This window comes from Pipra filicauda, unplaced genomic scaffold (genome assembly GCF_003945595.2).
Source record: "Pipra filicauda isolate LSUMZ 115617 unplaced genomic scaffold, ASM394559v2 scaffold4_size7858003_pilon, whole genome shotgun sequence".
Lineage (NCBI taxonomy): Eukaryota > Metazoa > Chordata > Aves > Passeriformes > Pipridae > Pipra > Pipra filicauda.
Genome location: NW_024104643.1, coordinates 6,235,913 through 6,252,541, shown reverse-complemented (window position 1 = coordinate 6,252,541; position 16,629 = coordinate 6,235,913). Strand labels below are relative to the sequence as shown.

At 58.8% G+C, this 16,629-nt stretch overlaps 2 protein-coding genes across 2 annotated transcripts; both read right to left on the bottom strand.

The window, feature by feature from the left end:
* Positions 1-1,526: 1,526 nt before the first annotated feature.
* PIGT (phosphatidylinositol glycan anchor biosynthesis class T) lies at positions 1,527-6,546 on the bottom strand. Its single transcript, XM_027732507.2, has 12 exons — positions 6,357-6,546; positions 5,778-5,955; positions 5,141-5,268; positions 4,579-4,679; positions 4,369-4,455; positions 4,029-4,116; positions 3,845-3,942; positions 3,389-3,554; positions 3,086-3,286; positions 2,387-2,552; positions 2,186-2,269; positions 1,527-2,071 (listed from the first exon to the last, which is right to left on the bottom strand). The coding sequence occupies exons 1-12, from the start codon at positions 6,544-6,546 to the stop codon at positions 1,819-1,821; spliced, it is 1,740 nt and encodes a 579-aa protein (XP_027588308.2). The 3' UTR covers positions 1,527-1,818.
* Positions 6,547-8,554: 2,008 nt separating this feature from the next.
* Positions 8,555-15,527, bottom strand: LOC113993881 (dysbindin domain-containing protein 2-like). Its single transcript, XM_027732444.2, has 4 exons — positions 15,325-15,527; positions 10,542-10,697; positions 9,930-10,073; positions 8,555-9,165 (listed from the first exon to the last, which is right to left on the bottom strand). The coding sequence occupies exons 1-4, from the start codon at positions 15,365-15,367 to the stop codon at positions 8,957-8,959; spliced, it is 552 nt and encodes a 183-aa protein (XP_027588245.1). The 5' UTR covers positions 15,368-15,527; the 3' UTR covers positions 8,555-8,956.
* Positions 15,528-16,629: the final 1,102 nt, after the last annotated feature.

The following is a 16,629-nucleotide window of genomic DNA, read 5'->3' as shown; positions in this document are numbered from 1 at the left end:
GCATTGATGGGTGTGATAAGACCTGCTCCCCAAGGGCCCAGCGGGGGTGGATCCAGTTTCCCCCTGCTCTGCCATTATTCTGGGCTGACCTCTTTACAGGGTGTTTAAATTCCCTGTTTATGGCACCACATGGGAGTGGCCCTAAAGCCTTTGGCTGATGCCAGCTCTGATGGTAGATGCCAGCTGATGATTCCCACGGCAGTCCATGGCCCTGGCACTCAGGGCCCTTTCTGGATCCCACCTAACATCTGCAGCAAGCAGGCTACAGCCCGGGAGCTGGGCTGCTCCGAGCTGCTCCCCCACGTGCTGCTGGTTGCAGTCTGCAGGATTTATACTGGACCCAACCTGAAACAATTTGAGGTCTCCAAATCCTTTTGCAAACTGCCATGTGGACCTTCCTGGCTGCATCCCCCCTGCCCTGCTGTGGGAGCTGTGTGCTCGCTGAGGTTTTGTTCGGTTGTAGTTCCAGCTTTCTATAAAGAAATTCCATTTTGCACTTGAAGCCTGGCTGGCAGAGCTGTGGCTGGAAGCAGCGTGAGCTCCTGGCCCCGTGGCATCCTTTTGAGCAAGCAGGAACAGAGAGGGATCATCCAAAAGTCATGTATTTCAGCAGCTCTGCAGGCTGCATGGAGCCATCCAGTGGAGTGGATCTGTAAGGAGCTGCTGAGAAAAGGGCATCTCTGGCAGGGAAGGGAAAGGTAATCCCAGGCCAGTGGGAACAGATTGTTCAGTGCAGGACAGGAGGCAATGGGGTTCTTACGGTTTTTCTGTTCGAAATGGAAGTTTTTAAAGGACTTCTGGCTGTGTTCTGCTTTGGTCCTAGGGAATATTTCTTCTAGTGGTTTCCCTGTGCTTTATTTAGCTGCTTGTGAGCAGTTTCTGTTCTGATTCCTGAACACAAGACTGTCAGAGGCCAAGCAGCACCACCAGCCTCCTCCCACTGCTTTGTGTGAATCAGAAGGTGGTAATTTCTATTTTGTGAAAATAAGTGTAGAGCAGAGTAGTGCTGGTGTTCCTGCATTCCCAGCCCAGGGCTGGCCACAGCTCAGCACTTGGGGTCTGCTGAGCCAAGGCTCCCCAAAGCTTTGGGGACACCGTGGGTGCAAGGGAGCCCCTGGGCAGACATGCAGAAATTATACTGAGGAGAATCTTGTGATGCAGCAAAGGGGTGAGTAGGTGGAGTGGTTTCAAAATGTTGCAAATAGAAGTTCCTGAGAAAAAAAATAAATCCTTGCCATGGCTGAGGGAACAGACATACACCGTGGCCAGCAATTACTTTACAAATTGGCTCAAATGTGGTCAAGTGTGACAGGAGGGAGCTGTGAAACACAGCAGTTGTGGAAGGCGAGGTGTCAGAGCAGATGAATCCTTCTCTTTGCAGCAGATCACAGCCCTTCCCCTGGTCATGCCTGCATCTCCTCCCAGCTCACCCAGGCAGTGTGGTAGAGAGCTGGCAGCTCACAGTCCTACAGGGTCAACTCTGCCTGTGGGGCTGAGAAAGTAAAACCAACCAGGAGCAGCACAAATGTACAAAACACTCAAGTTTACTTCCAGCATCATTCCCAGCATGTTACACCTCTCCCAAACAGAAGGCTTGTACCTTTCCCAATCCCATAGCAGTGCAGTTCAGTAGTCAATGGGCTTAGAGCCATTTTCCATCTTCAGGATGGAAGCGATCTCTCAGCTTGTTGGATCCCAAAGAGATCCAGGCAGCAAAATGGAGCAGGGTGCTTCCAGCCAAGACAAGTGGCATCGGTGCTCTGCTCCCTGGGTCTCCCCACGGAGCCCCACAGCCAGTGCTGGCTGCCCTGGTTCCTCTCAGAGCAGGGGCACCCCCCTGAGCTTTCGGATGACGTTGGCCAGCCGCTTAGCCAGCCCGCCCCGGCTCGGCTCCTCCACGTGGAACGTTCTGGTCAGCAGGTTGTAGAAGGAGCCGTAGCACACGGCCACCACGGTGCAGGTGAGGCAGATGACATTGTAGGGCATGCTGAAGTCTGGTGTTGGCAGGTTCACCAGCAGCGGCTCCGTGTACAGGCGCACAAAATAGCTGGAGCCATCAGAGGAAGGAAACCTGGGGAGTGGAAACAGGAAGGGGAACGTCAGCCCACACAGGGCCACTGCTTTGTGCTCACCAGATGGGATGACAGTGGCCACAGGCCCTAGGCTGCAGTACAGGCACACGCACAGCGAGGTGAAGAGAGGGCTCTGCTCCACATCCACGTCCTTCATCGCAATCACACTGGGCACCAGGGCACTGAGCACAGATGAACTGAGGAGACAAAAACATGCCAGTGTCAGTCCTGCCAGCAAAGACATCCCCAGAGACCTGGACAGCAAGTCCTGCGTGAGGCCCAGGAGGGGCTGAGGAGCTGAGGAATGTCATTACCCGACATAAAAGCCATGATTAGGGTCAGGTGGGTACTCTGTCCACTTCAACAAGGCCCTCTCAAACTGGATTGTGATCTTGGTGACGGAGTTGGCTGGCAGCTGGATCAGCATTTCCAAGAGGTGAGGCCGTCTCCGGTCCTGGGCTGGCTGGTAATGGATGTAACCTAACCCCAAAGAGATGCTGTCAATGGCACCAGGGGGACCTTGTGCAATCTCACATGGCCAGGGCATGTCCCATGGGGTGGGGGCTCCTGATTCCACTGTCCTGAGAGAGTTTTTCTGGGCAAGTGAAGATGTAACCGTAGCAAAAAGCATGTGTTAGAGCTAAATCTAGCTGGTCTTTAGAGCTGATGACCCATAAAAGTCAGGTGTTCATAAGGAAAGTTACAAATGCAAAATAAAACCCACTCATCAGTTTTAAACTGAGCCTCCTGTACTACAAAAATTAATTCACTTTGGTTTACACCCTTGTTGGATTATGAAACACCATCCACGTGCCTCTTATAAAACAGACTTAGTAGTCTCATCTGCTGTGAGCACTGAACTCAAGGGTAAGAAAACATTCTAAGATGTTTTATTTCACAATCCAGATTCTCAGTGATCACTGGGGCCCAAGGGAGGGGCTAAACCCTCTCTGGAATGAGCCGCTCATGCCAAGGAAATCGGGTGGCACGTGCTCCCAGGAGGGTTCACTTACTTGGCTTGTTTTCCTTGCCCTTGGTGATGATAGTGAGGGTGTGCACGTAGAGGCGCAGGTACCAGGGCACAGTCTCCAGCAGGATCACGGGGAAGGCCCGGTAGGGGTGGGTGTTGTAGATGAGAGTGCAGATCTCGCCGGTCTGCAGCCCGTACCCACCCACGTACCGCTGGGCGTGGAGCACGGGGATGGGCATCTCCGCTGCGGGGCACAGAGGGACAGCAATGGGGGGCCAGGCCAGGGGAGCTTTAGGCCTGGAGCCCTGGCCAGCAGTGCAGATGGAGTGAAGTTCTGCTCACTCACAGCTGTCTTGGGGCCGCTTCCACTTCAGCTGCACGTTGAGGCTGCGAGATGTGTTGAAGAGCGAGGGGCTCAGCAGGTCATAGACAGCGTAGGTTTTCTTGTCTCCCTGGACAACAGCTTCGTGTACGGATGTTGGAGGGGGTGTCACTTCCAGTAGCTCCTTTTCCTGAGAAAGCAAATGGGCCATGAAAGGAAAAGTGCCCCTTGAAGTAACTGGCGGTGCTGGGCAAAGCCCCTCCAGCTGGCCCCCAGCTTTCCCACCCACCTGGAGTGGCAGCTCAGCGCCCTCACTAACACCAGCAGGCTCATCCCCACTGCCATGGGCAGAGCAAGGAAACTGCCTCCCATTGTTAGCCCTGCAGGGCTCCCAGGGGCTGGGCCGTGCAGGGGGTGCAGGTGGGGATGTTTCAGAGCCACACGACGGAGCAGGGGGTGCTCTCTGGTCCGTGAGCTTACCTTGTTCTTGGGGGAGATGTCAACGTAGACCTTGCTCTGCGACGCCAGAGGACAGGCATCAGTCAGTGTGCGAGAGAACATCTTGAAGAGGGACCAGTCTGTGGGAAGTAAAGTCAGTGGCAGGCAGTGAAGTGCTGCAGGCTGGGGGCACTCGAGCACCACAGTGCACAAGCCCCAGGCTTACCTTTCTTTCCTTGACCGCTGGAAAAGACATCAAAGACCACAGTGAGGGTCTGTCTGAGCTCCCAGGACACAGCCATGCAGGAGGCATCCTGGAAAACAAAGAGACAAGTGACTCTGATCACACCTTCTGGAGGGTCACAACACCAGGGCAGAGCTGGAACTCCACCAGGATCACCACTGGGATGCAGGTAAGCCCAGAGCAGCAGGACAACAGCTGTGTTAGACACAGTGAACCCACGGCAGCAGAGCTGGGCAAACCAGTGTGTCACCTTACAGCGTGACAAGGAGGCTGTGGATTCTCTGTTGGGATGTTCATGGAGGGAGCTGAGCCTGGAGCTTACCCTGCAGACGGGGCGGATGTGCACTGCCTGTGAGTGGTAGCTGCTGTGGAACAAGCGCTCGGCCTTCAGCAGCACAGCGAGCCCGGCCTGCAGGGAGCAGAGGAGAGACTCAGCCCCTGCCCTGCCCTCTGCTCCCATGGGAGAAAGGCCTGGCTGAGACTTCATATTTCATTGGGAGTGACCCAAGGAGGCAGCAGGACCTGCTGTTACCTTTGAGCCACAGGGGAGCAGCTTCTTCCAAGGCGTGAGGTTCTCTGTGCAGACGACTTCCCGGGGCAGCACGGCGTATCGCAGGAGATGGTGGTCTGTCCCTGGGAGGGAGCTGGAGGGTCAAGAGCCTGGTACTGCCACAGGCTGTTCCACCCCACACCCACCACCCTCTCAATGTGCCCCAAATGCCATGAGCTCCATCGGGAATACTTCCCACTCTGTTCAGAGTGATTTGGAAAGAGTAAGGATGTGCGTGTAAGGATGTATCCTAGCAGATTTTTTTTCATAAGGGCCTTAAATCCTGTAGTTCTCATTGTTTCATAAAATATTTTTCAGAGAGACAGACAAGGGCCTGGGAGCATCTGCCATGTACTGCTTGTGAGCTTCCTCTGTTCAAATGCAAGGCCTGTTTGCAGGGAGAGGAAACACTTTGAGGAGGAGGTTAACAGACCCTGTTGTACCCAGACCCAGAGTCACTGCAGGATCTGCACCAGAATCCTGGCAGTGGCACAGGGAAGAACGAGAGCAAGAGGCAAGAGTGAGAGGGCAGAGCAGGGCTCACCATTGGCTAAGCCCAGGGGTTTGAAGGATGCTGTTGGAATAACTGTGTTGGTTGAGTCAATGAAGTTGAGAGAAGCACAGAATATTCCCGAGAGGATGTTGCTCAGTTCTTTCCAGGCTTTGTCAACACTGTGTGAGAACAGATACCAGAGATTGCTGAGCAGCTTAAATCCTTGGAACAACAAGCATTAAGTCAGTAACATTCAATAAACAGGACACTTGTAGGGAAGAGAGAGCTCTGTGAGTCCCCACAGAGCTGCTGCAGCTTGAACAGGGGCTGAGTGCTAAGGGACATGGTGACAGATACTGGATGGGAGTGAAAGGAAGTGAGTCATGGATGAGAGGTCAAGATATAACCCCATCCCATTAGTGCAGTGAGGGGTTTGTCAACACAGAGCCCACAAAGGAATTACTTAAGTGCCCTCAGCACCACATCCTGCCCTGTGCACTGAGTGGGATAAGTTCTGCTTTTTTTTAGAACTACTCCTGGCATTCCGGGCCCTTTATTCCAGCAGACATTTTCCACCCAGGAGACCAATTCACACAAGGCAGCTGCCTCCTTAGAGATGAGCCACAGCTCCTGGGATCGGTGGCCATGGAAGGACCCGGGGGAACAGATCCACAGCCAGGGTACCTACTCGGTGACCGTGGGCTGGAACCAGACCCAGAGCTCGGCGCCAGCGGGTGCCTGGAGGGGCGGCTGCCCCCAGAACCGCGTGCGCCAGAAGCCCTGGGTGAGGGCGAGGTGGAGTTCCCGCACACCCAGCGCCGCCACCAGCCGCCCCAGCGCCTTCGGGAACAGCCTGTAGTGAGAGACTGTGTGGGCAGCATTAGTCCCTGCCTGCGTCATCCCCCATCCCTGCCCCTGACGTAACACCAGGGCCTGGCCAAGCATGACATCATCCCCTGACACTGCCCTTGCTTTCACTATCACATGCAACCCACTTTCACCCCCCATCCCAAGCCCCCTGGGGGTGTGACGTCACCGCAACTCTCGGCCTCCCGCAGCCCTACGGTGCCCTGCCCTGCTCGCCTCTGACGTCACTCGCCCCGACGTCATAACCCAACGCAAACCATCACACCGCCGTGGTCCCGCCCCTGCGCCGCGCCCCAGCCAATAGCGGCCCGGTCCGCCCCAGCGCCAGCCAATAATAGCCCGGTCCGCCCCCCAGGTCAGCCAATAGCGGCCCGGTCCGCCCCGGCGCGGCACGCCCTACCTGCGCCCCGCTGCAGGTCCGCGTCCCACCGCGTGCGGAACTGGAAGGTGGCGGCCACGTCCCCGGTGGGCAGCGGGCTCAGCAGCAGCTCCTCCCGCAGCTCGTCCCGCCGCTCCCGCCCCGTGCCCGCCCGCCCGGGGCTGGGACACGCCGCCAGCAGCAGCAGCAGCAGCACCGCCGCCGCCGCCATCCCGCGGCCCGCCCGCCCCGCGCCGCTTCCGCTTCCGCCCGCCAATGGCGCCGCTTCCGGCGGCCCGTGGAGACGTGGGCTATGGAGACCATCCATCCGTCCGTTCTCCTTTCCTCCCTCCCTCCGGGCCGCGGCGGCTGCCCCTGCCTGGGGCCGAGACCGGGGACCCGCCGAGGAGCTGCTGCACGGAGCTGGAGCCTCCGCGGGGGAAGCGCCTGCCTGGCTGTGCCTGGCGCCCGCCCCCCGCCCGGCAGCGAGCGCCGCTGTTTGCACAGAATATTCGGAGCTGGAGGGACCACAAGGATCACCGAGTCCATCTCTGCTGGTCTAGGGGGTGCGAGGGGCTCCCGGGGGCTCCCTCCCCCCGCCTGTGACGTTGGTGCTGCAGGGGCAGCCCCTGAGTTTGGGGTTCCCTGCGGGGGCTGTGCCTGTCCCGGCTCCCTTGCTCGTCCCAGCCCTTCCCGCTGCTGGCGGCTCTCCCCCGCTCCGTGACGGCTCCTTTCCGGAGGGCAGCGTCTATCTGCGGGTGCAGAGCCATCCGGGAGCCCCCCCCTCCGAGCCCGGGGCCACCCCAGGGGGAGGAAAAGGGCAGCCACAGCAAGGCAGTGACAGTCCCGTGGAGCTCACACCGACTCCCGTTCTGGCTGGTTATTCCCCGTGATGATTTGAGAGTACTAATGGTTTGCTCCGGTAGGAAATAAGCATAAAAATTGTGACAACATGGGGTTGTCACTTACCAGGTGCTACACCTATTCAATTACCCACTTACTTGCTTAGATCTAAGGTCTTCATGCAACATTAACTTGGAATCAAATCCCATTGACTCAGTGTTTGTAAAGGATAAGGAGTTCCTTTATAGCTCTTTTTTTCCCCCTCTTACTTATTTTACAGCTTTTTTTTCCCCTCTTGCTTATTAGGGGCATCACATGAAACCAAAAAGGTAGCATGCCCAGAAAAAAAAAAAAAAAAAAAAAAAAAAAAAAAAAAAAAAAAAAAAAAAAAAAAACCCAGGTCAAATTTCTTTACAATGTTGCTTGTTGGGTTTCTTTTGTTTCTTTTTTTCAAGCTGGGCAACTCCTTGCAACAAGATACTGGTAAGTAATAAAGGTTTAGATGCATTTTGGTAGGTAATTGAAGGTAAAAATATCCAGCCAGAGCTGTTAATTACCCTGTACCTACTTTGGGAGTCCCTGTGGCAGGACCTGAGAAGTCTTGAAGCCTGGCCCTTGTTTCTCTTTTCAACCAATTTCCCATCTAATAAACAGCTGAAGGCAGAACATGCAACATTCATGCTGCAATATAGACATGGAGCACTCCAGCTGGTGTCAGGTGGGTTGGCTGACAGGAGTGCAGGGGTGTCTGAACACACTGCAGGAAGCAGCCAGGATGAGGAGCATTCCCTGGCTCCTCTTGCTCATCTCCCAGGCTCCTTTCCCGGTAACCACGGCTGTGCTGACACAGCCAGAGCAGGGACAGCCCTTTCCTGGCCTGCAGCCACTGACAGTGGCAGTGCCAGCTTTGTGCCCAACTCCTCTTGGCCTGGCCTGCAGGGACCAAGCTGCAAAGTGGCTTCATGTTGATGCTGTTCCTTCACTCCTCCGGAGCAGCCTCCAGCCAGGGCTGCTGTGCTGGGGGAGCAGCAGCGTCTGGTGCTGCGTGTGCTGGTGTTCTCCACTCATCCCACCTGTGTGGGAGATCCCCAATGTGCTCCTGGTGGGTGGTTCCAGGTCACCATCCCCCCAGCCTGCTCAGGTTGTGTCTGTGCTGGCTCCCTCCCTCCTGGAGGCACAGCCCGGGTTCCTCAGCAGGGTGACCTGCTGCACTTACAGCCCTTCTCTGCCAAGGTCTGTGTTATCTGCTCAGGAACCATCCCTGGGCTGTGCAACAGGAGGTTTTGTTTGCTCCTGCGTGGCACCCTTGGCATGCTGGCTTTGCACTGCTCTCCCCCCTGCAATCCCCTCCAAACCCTCACCCGGCGCTGTTCTCTCCCAAAGACACACACACCCACTGCTTGGTTAGATCAGTGTTATTTCTCTGTGTGCAGTGTTATTTCTCTGTTGTTAAGTGCTTGTCTGGGAAAAACCTTTGTCAGTAGAACAGGGGGAACTGGGGTCCCAAGGGATGGCTTTCTGGGAATGGTGGGGCTGTGGGATGCTCAGCATTTTTGGGGGGGGTGAAGCAAGGAATGTTAGCAGCAAAGCCTGAAGAGTTAATTTTGGGAGCTTACAATACCCCTTTCCTTCTCCTTTTGGCTGCCAGGAGAACCCGTGGAGGGAGAGGAGGGGAAAACCATCTCTCCCCTCTGGCAGGGCAGCAGTCCAAGAAGGGGTTTGCTGAGCACCAGCAGCTTTCCTTCCTCTGGGCTGGCAAGTCCGTGTGGAGGAGGCTGGGAGCCGGGCAGAGCTGCCTGCTAGCTTCTTGCCACCTGCTCTTTGGAACTGTCCTCCTGCAGGTCCTCCTCATCCGACTGCACCACGGGGGTCTCGGCCCCCTCCTCACTGGTGTCCAGGCTGTTCAGATCCGTGGAGGCCGAGGACGTGGAGGAAATGCGAGACTTGCTCTCGGCTGCTTCGGGCACTTGCAGGGTGATCTCCTCTGGGCACTGGCTGGCATCTGCCCCTGGAGGAGAGAGCAGTGTGAGAAATAAAAAGCCTTCTGGAGGTTTATTGCTCCCTAGGCTTCATGGACAGCCCCTCCAAAACGCGTGTTTTATTCCTCGGCAGGCTGTGCATTCCTGGCTGCTCCCCGTGCGGCCGCTGTGGCCGTTCCCCACCTCACACCCCCGGCTTGGCTCGGGCAGTTGCTGCACATTCCTTCCCCGGTTTTGGCAGTGGAGCCGTTTCCGTCTCACATGAAGCACAGCTCAGAGCCGTGCTGTGTGAGGCTGCAGCAGGCCAGGAGATGTTTGGCCTGACCTCACTGACCTGTGTGCGTGGAGGAAGGTGCGGCCACCCTGGGCTCTCCCTGCCCTCTCTGGGGTCTGGCTGGGGAGTGAGGGGGTCCTGCAGCTTTCCCACTCAGCACAGTGAGCTCTGCAGCACAGTGGGGGCCTGGGGACTCATGACTAAACACTGGCTGCTCCAGAGGCGCTTCAGGACAAGGGAATTTGACCCATGGACGAGGGAGGTGCCTGGGCTCTCCTGTCTTCTGCAGCACAAGGTTTTTACAGGGGTCTGTATGTCTGGGCTGTGGAGCTGGATACTGACGTGGAGCAGCCCGGGGTGAGATCCCTCCAACCTCACAGACCCCAGCACCAAGTGTCTCCCTTTGGGTGGGTGTGGATCTGCCTGCAGGGTGGCCAGGGCTGAGGAACCAGCCAGTGTGGGCACTGGGGGCAGGAAGGGCTTCCAGCCTGGCCCACAAAAGGCCAGGACTGCACATACCTGGCAGGGATCCAACAATGCTGCTCTCCTCTGTCCCACAGCCCAGAAACACATCCACTGTGTCCTGGTCTGACAGGTCCATCATGTCCATCTGCTCCAGCATGTCCACATTCACTTCCATGGAGGAAATGCTGCCTAAGGGAGCTGCAAGAGATAGAGCCCAGTGAAAAGGTGGGTGCTAGTGCCAGGTAAAGGGCACCATCAGCACTGTGTAGGCAGGACCCTGAGGAGGGAGACCAGCCTTGCCACGGGGAACTGAATTCTACTTGCTGCTAAGGGACCTCAGGAAAATCATGTTTCCTTAAAACATCCCTCCTGAAGCCCCTGCTGTCTCACTGAAGTCCTTGTCCCTGCTCCAAACTGCTGTCTGGAGGAGCCTGCCCAAAGCCAGTGACTCTGCAGGGCGCCAGCTTGGGTACCCGTGTGCAAGTGCCTTCACTTAAGTGGTGTGAGTAATGCACAGCACAGCACACCCACACACAGCCTGTGTGGTCCTGTCTCGGTGCAAGACATGTGTGTCCCCACTGCCTGGGGATGTCCCACCCATCTCTAACCCCTGTGTCATTGTTCCCTGAAACCCCCCAGCCCCGTGCTGGTGCCCACAGCACTTACGTCTCCGATGCTCTATCTGCAGGTGAGACATTGGGAAGAAGAAATCCACGTCATGCTGGAAAACCTCCTCAAAGAACTTCTGCCGGTCCCGTAGTTTGAGCTGCTGCTGCTGCATTTGCTCCGCATCCAGGCTCCGCTGGGCCTGCTCCATGTCGGCTGGGGAGAAAGGGGAGGAGAGTCAGGCCAGGCAGGGCTGTCTGAGCCCTTCTGTGCCAGCTCACACTGTACAGCTGTGCTGGGGGGCTGGTGAGTCCCCTCTGCTCTGCTTTACCAGCACGCACTGAGTTAGTCGCCGTGGGTAGATGTTACACACCGGCACGGCAGCGTCACCTGCACATGCTGTGTGGAGCCTCACTCAGATCCTGCTCCTGAGGTGCAAGGCAGCCAGGAATAGGGAGCTCATATGCTCACGACTGCTGGAGGGAATTATCTGGGGGGAAAGGGTGCTGGTGTGAGATCAGCTGCCGTTTGTGCACGTTCAAGTTTCAGTTTCCTTGTTACCAAACCAAGGGCTGTCTGTGAATGCTAACGAGCAGGGGAGCTCCAAGGGACGAGAACTGGCGTTAGTGCTCCAGGGTTTCTGGGCTGAGGGATGCATAAGGAACAAAAGCCGCTCGCAACCCTGTCACCCCTGCCCGTGCACACCCCCGCCGCCACCGTCGCTATAAATACGCTGCACCTACGCTCGCAGGCTCCCACTCACATCCCTGCTCACAGCCAGCTTGGCTTCTGCCTGCACAAACATTTTCATTCCTGCAATTCCTCACGCAGTTCACTGCCGGTGCCTGCGTCCCTGGCTCACTGGAGGGACTGGTGGGAGCCCTGGGGCTGTTGCTGAAGGAGCTCGTTGCTCATCCCTGGGCCTGGTAACTCCCTTTTGGGTTGAGTACCCACAACAGCAAGGACCCAAGTGGCACAGAGGGTTGTGGCTGGTGGCCCCAGCTGTTCCCAGGCTGGTGTTTGACCTCAGCCATTCCATATTTCCTCTCTGCTGCTCTTGGCCCAACCGGCACAAGGAAAATGTGATTACTGGAGCAGGCAGTGCAGTAACCAAGGAAACCAAACAAACATCCTCTGCTCTGCCTGAGCACGGCCCAAACCCTCTGCTCCCCCAGGCTGGGGAGCAGCATCCCCACCCTGTCTGGCAGGAGCAGGGGCGAGCACAGCAGAGGGGCTGGCTTTCAGCAGCATGGAGCAGCACAGGACCCAAATGGGAGAGAGGTGGTGAGCCTGGTGAGGTGTCCTGGAGATCAATATCACATCTTCCTGAGAGCCCTTCCAGGGTTTTTCTGCACTCCGTTTCTGGGGCATCCTTCAGTGAAACCCCATCATCTGCAGGCGGCTGCCCCTGCGGGCTGGGTCGTGCTGGCAGCACTGCGTGGGGATGCACCATGACTCAGTGCCAGTCACCATCCGCTTTCTGGAAGAGGCTCTGGTCCTCCTCTGGCTGCTCAGCGACTTCCTGCACCGCCTGGGGCAGCACTCCTGGCTGCCTGAAGGGATCTCTGCCTTGGTATGTCTGACCAAAGCAGTGGTGCCCAGGCTCGGTGTGCTGTGCAGGACCCAGGGTAAGAGCCGTGGTGCCAGGGAAGCTTTCCTGCCGGGAAAGCTGCCTCACTGTCAGCAGCAGCCCAGTGCCACTGGGGTACAGCAAACACCTCTGGCCACCCTGTGCCATCTGCAGAGTGGGGGACAAGAGGGGCTGATCAAGGCACCGATTACAAAGCTGACTCCCTTCAGCAGCTGGAATCAGCCCTGTGCTGACTGTCCCAGGCAGAGCTGTGTCCCCAAGCTCAGCTGTGCTGAATCCATGGCAAACTTCCGCAGTTCACCACACTGAGGAGAGCCCTAGGGAGGCTGGGCTCAGGGCACAGGCTGTGCTGGCTCCTGGATCCAGGGTGACAGACCAACTCTTTGTGGAACACCTTGCCAAAGGGACGCAGTGTGAGGTAAGGAAAAGTCTCTAAATCCTCCTGCAGTGCAAAGACAAAATAAACCCAAATGCTCTCAGGTGCTGTCCCAGGTGTCACAAGTGTGTGCTATTAATGTTCTCACTGCCCGTGTCTCCCCAGCACGTGACCGATACTCGTAAAGGTGCTTGGGGAGAGGGAGGACAGGCAGCTGGAGGCAGCATTCCTGTGGGCGCCAGGGTTTCTCTAGAGGGAGAAATTAGCAGGACCTGTTTATGAACTTGTTTTTGAGCTGTCGCCGGGGAGTTGGGCACGAGCACTGAGATCCCATTATGTAAGGAAGGCCGGCAGCGGGAGGCAGCAGCTGGGGCTGTGCTTGGCCCTGCCTGACCCGTGACCGCGGTAAGAGCCGGGGACGGAGCCTTCCCCCCCTCCCGGGGCTCTTCCGGGCCCCGGGGGAGCGAACAGCCCTGCCAGTGTCGCTGCCTCTCAGCAACCCTTGCCGGGGAAATAAAGGAGCACGGCATTCCCTGCCGCGGCCCTTGCCCATGTGACGGCCGGTCACCAGCCGTGGGGATTGTCTCATCCGGCTGGCATGTTCCCACCGCGGGACACGTTCGCACACACAATGCGGCCCCTGTGCACCGTGGGGGATCTGTCGGTACCTGCCGGTGGCCTGGCTTTTATTGCTATTGTCATGGTTATTACCACAGCCCGCTCGGCCGGGGGGCTGGAGGCTGATCAGCATTCAGAGCCAGGCTCTGCCCCGCTGGCTGAACCGCCCAGCGCGGGCACCGAGACCCCGCTGCCTTCAGAGCCTTCCGGCTCTCACGGCTTGTTAGCCAGTGTAGCTTGGAGAGGAACCGGGGCCAAACACTGCTGCAGAGTTTGGGTGGGTAGGGCAGGGCAGGATCCCCACCAGGAAGTGCAGGCAGGGATTTCCTTCTCACCTGCTCCGAGGACGATGGTCCCGCTGGCCCCTCTGCCCTGCCAGGGCCACCCCTCACGCAGTGTGGGCTCGTGGCTACGCTGTGGTGGGGGAAGGTGTGGGAGGGCTGGCTGAGAAGCAAAACTCTGCAAGCTGTCCCATCCACACCCTCGCCCGAGTGGGCTGGGAGAGGAGCAACTCCAAGGTGCAGTTAGCACGGGGCAAGGGTCAGGTAGGGCTGGAGGGTGCAGGGAGCACCAGCTCAGGGTGCTTCTGACCCTGCATCCGGGCTGGGAGTGGAGCACGTTTCAATCATCTGGCTGTGTTTCCACTGGGAGTGGATGCACTTTTCATTCCTCCTTGGCCCATGGGATCCCCCCCCTCTCTGTGCTGGTAGATAGGAGGGGTGTATTTGGGGTGGGAGAAAGCTTGTCAGTGGAGGCACAAGGCCAAGAGAGGATGGGGATGGCCTTTTCCTGAGGCCACAGCTCTGCAATACCTCACAGAGATTTCAAAGGATTTAAAAATAATCTGGGCTGTGAAAGGGACAGCAGGGTGCTGGGGAGGTGAGCAGAGTTTAAGTAGCGGGTTGCTCCAAGCATGGGCCAGTTCCCTGGTGAATGAAAGAGCTAGAGTAGGCTGGCTTTTGCTCTTCTCCCTGAGCTTTCCTGGAGCCCAAACCTTTGACTCTGCTCCTCCAGAGAAGCCTAGAATGTCCCACTGCTGCCCAACTTGTCAGAGTGCACCTTGCCCTCCTGATCCCTACATGCAGGACTGTGAGGAGATGGCTGGGGGACGATGCAGCTCCTCAGCTGCAACAGCATCCTCTGGGAGGCTCTGCAGAGATGGCATTTCCCTGTCACCCTGCCCCAGCACAACCCCCGTGGGACAAGGGTAATTCCCAAGGGCTTTCAGCTCCTTCAGTCTTGGAAGAAGTGGATGGTGTGGAGAGCTGGGAATGCCCCAGAGAATCACTCGGGGCCAGGCCGTGCAGAGACGGGATTCTGGACGCTCCGGTTGCCTGAGCGTTAATTCCCTGCACGGTTCTCCATCGGCACGTCTGACCTCGTGTTGCAGCACAGCAAAAAATAACCGTAGCCCTGGTGAGAGGAAATGCACCAGGCGAGTGCGAGGGAGGCAGTGGTTTTGGCAGAGCTGCTTGCCGGGAAAAGTGGGAAGGGGGAGAGCTGGAGAGGGAGGACATGGCACCTCGTAACCCCTGTGTGTGCCGCGGTTTCATTGCCTGCACTCCTCCGAGCGATCTCCAAATCCCCTGCGTCTCTGCACTAAAAATATCCCTCCCTGCCGCCCGGAGCTCCTTCCCCGGCAGAGGCTGTGTCATAAGACCCTGCTATTTGCGGGGCGCTGCTTCCTTTCATGCGAGAGAAGCGTGAGGACGGGGCAGCCAGGCGGGCAGCGCGGTGCCCGAGGCACGGCGGGCATGACCCGGGCACCGTCCCTGGCTGGCTGGCCCCCAGCAAGCCCCGGTCCCCCGACTGCCGCTCGCCCCGCCGCTCGCTGATGGCTTTGCTCTGCTCAGCATCCTCATACCCTCAGCCCCGCGGGTGCGGGGGGACCCGCTCCAGCCGGGAGCCCCCCCCTCTCCGAGGGGTGCCGATGCCACTCCGCAACAGGTCCCCGATCTCAGCCCCTTCCCAAGGAAGGTGTCTCCCAAATCCCCCCGTTCCCCGAGCATCCCCGTCCCGGGCACGGCGCTCCCCGGGCAGCAGCCCCCGGTTCGAGCCGCCCGGGCAGCAGGTTGGTTCAGCGGAGCTCGGGGTGGCCGGGCCGGAGGCTGCGGGGACGGCAGGGGGGTCACAGCGGCTTTGCGGAGCCTCAGGTGGGAGCTGCGGGGAGGTGGAGGGGATGTGGCACCCGAGCCCTGCCCGCCCGGTTCGGAGCCCCGCTCCCACCCCGCCGAGCCCACCCCGCGGCCGGCACTTACCGGGCAGCCGCCGGCTGCGGCTCTGCGCGCCGGGCCCCGACATGCGGCTGCTGCGCCCGGGCCGTGCCGGGGACGGGGCTGGGCGCGGGGCTCGGCCGGGCCCCCCCGCCCCAGCGGCGCTGCGGGGCGGCGCTCGGCGCTGCGGGGCGGGCCCGGCGCGCCCATCACCGCGGCACCCGCTCCGCTCCTCCCGGCCGCTGCCCCGCCGCTGCCGGAGCCCCCCGGCAGTCCTGCGGCGGGGATGGGGTCTCCGGTCCCCATCTACGATCACAGGCGCCCCGTGCGAGGCCCCTGGCCCCCGCGGAGAGCAGGGGCCCCCGTGCGCGGTACCCGCTCCTCACGGAGGGTCTCCACGTTCGCCGGGGCGCACGGAGAGACCCCGGCAGGGTCCCTGGCCCCCAGGGAGGGTCGCTGCAGCGGGGTCACCCCTCCACAGCCGCCTCGGGCAGAGCTCGGTACCCGCAGTGTCGGGCTGCGGGTCTGGCAGGGGCTGTGCCACGCGTGGCAGGAGGTTGGTGGGGAGAAGGCGGGGGGAGGCAGGGGCTCTGCCTGGGCAGGGAGCACAGTTACCATTCATGCTTGTTTTTCCTTTGCTTTTCTTTACTTTTCTTCTCTGAACGCCTAACTCACGCGTTCACACGGGAGAGGACAGCACACTGCACGGATGGGTAAGGGGCTCCCTCCCCAGCTCACTCCTGGCCTTGTGAGACCCTCATCCCCAGCAGACCCCACTCTGGGGTGTTTTCTCCCACGTTCAGCCCTGCACATCAGGGCTGCTCCTTGGCAGAGGAGCGGACTTGGCCGCCCGCCTCCTTCCTGTGTCTCAGCAGGGTGAGTCAGTGCCTCGCAGTGCCCAGTGCCAGCTCTGCCCACTGCCTGGTCACTGCCAAGCCGGGAGGGGGGGGGCATCCACTGTGCCCTTTTACTCTGGCTGGAAGGGAGTTTCCAGTGTCTGTGGCGTGTCCCGCCTGTCCCGTTCTGAGTGTGTTCCTCTAACTGTCTGCATAACAAAAGATAACTCGGTATTGTTTGTGTCCCAGCTCTATTTTGGCTACTGTTGCTTTGCTGTCCCCCTCTACACCCCCGGGACCTTCTGCTGCCAAAAACCGGCTTTGTGCTGGGGACCCGGAGCCTGCACCCTGTGCGCTTACCCGTAGCTGCTGCCTTCAGCAGGTGGTTTTGTCCACCTAAATGTTGATCCCTATCTATAAGCACCCTCAGATCTGCCTGATGGTTTCCACCACAGTGTGGGATGCCAGCACTGTGGCTGGCGGGGACCAGGCTGGTGTAGCAAGAGTGGGGATT

Coding starts and splice junctions, on each gene's coding strand:
- PIGT (XM_027732507.2), bottom strand. CDS start 6,546: ATGGCGGCGGCGGCGGTGCTGCTGCTGCTGCTGCTGGCGGCGTGTCCC. Junction 4,117..4,368: donor ACATCCGCCCCGTCTGCAGG/GTAAGCTCCAGG, acceptor TTTGTTTTCCAG/GATGCCTCCTGCATGGCTGT. Junction 2,270..2,386: donor AATCATGGCTTTTATGTCGG/GTAATGACATTC, acceptor TTGTCTCCTCAG/TTCATCTGTGCTCAGTGCCC.
- LOC113993881 (XM_027732444.2), bottom strand. CDS start 15,367: ATGTCGGGGCCCGGCGCGCAGAGCCGCAGCCGGCGGCTGCCCG. Junction 10,698..15,324: donor CCGCAGCCGGCGGCTGCCCG/GTAAGTGCCGGC, acceptor CTTTCTCCCCAG/CCGACATGGAGCAGGCCCAG. Junction 10,074..10,541: donor GCAGATAGAGCATCGGAGAC/GTAAGTGCTGTG, acceptor TATCTCTTGCAG/CTCCCTTAGGCAGCATTTCC.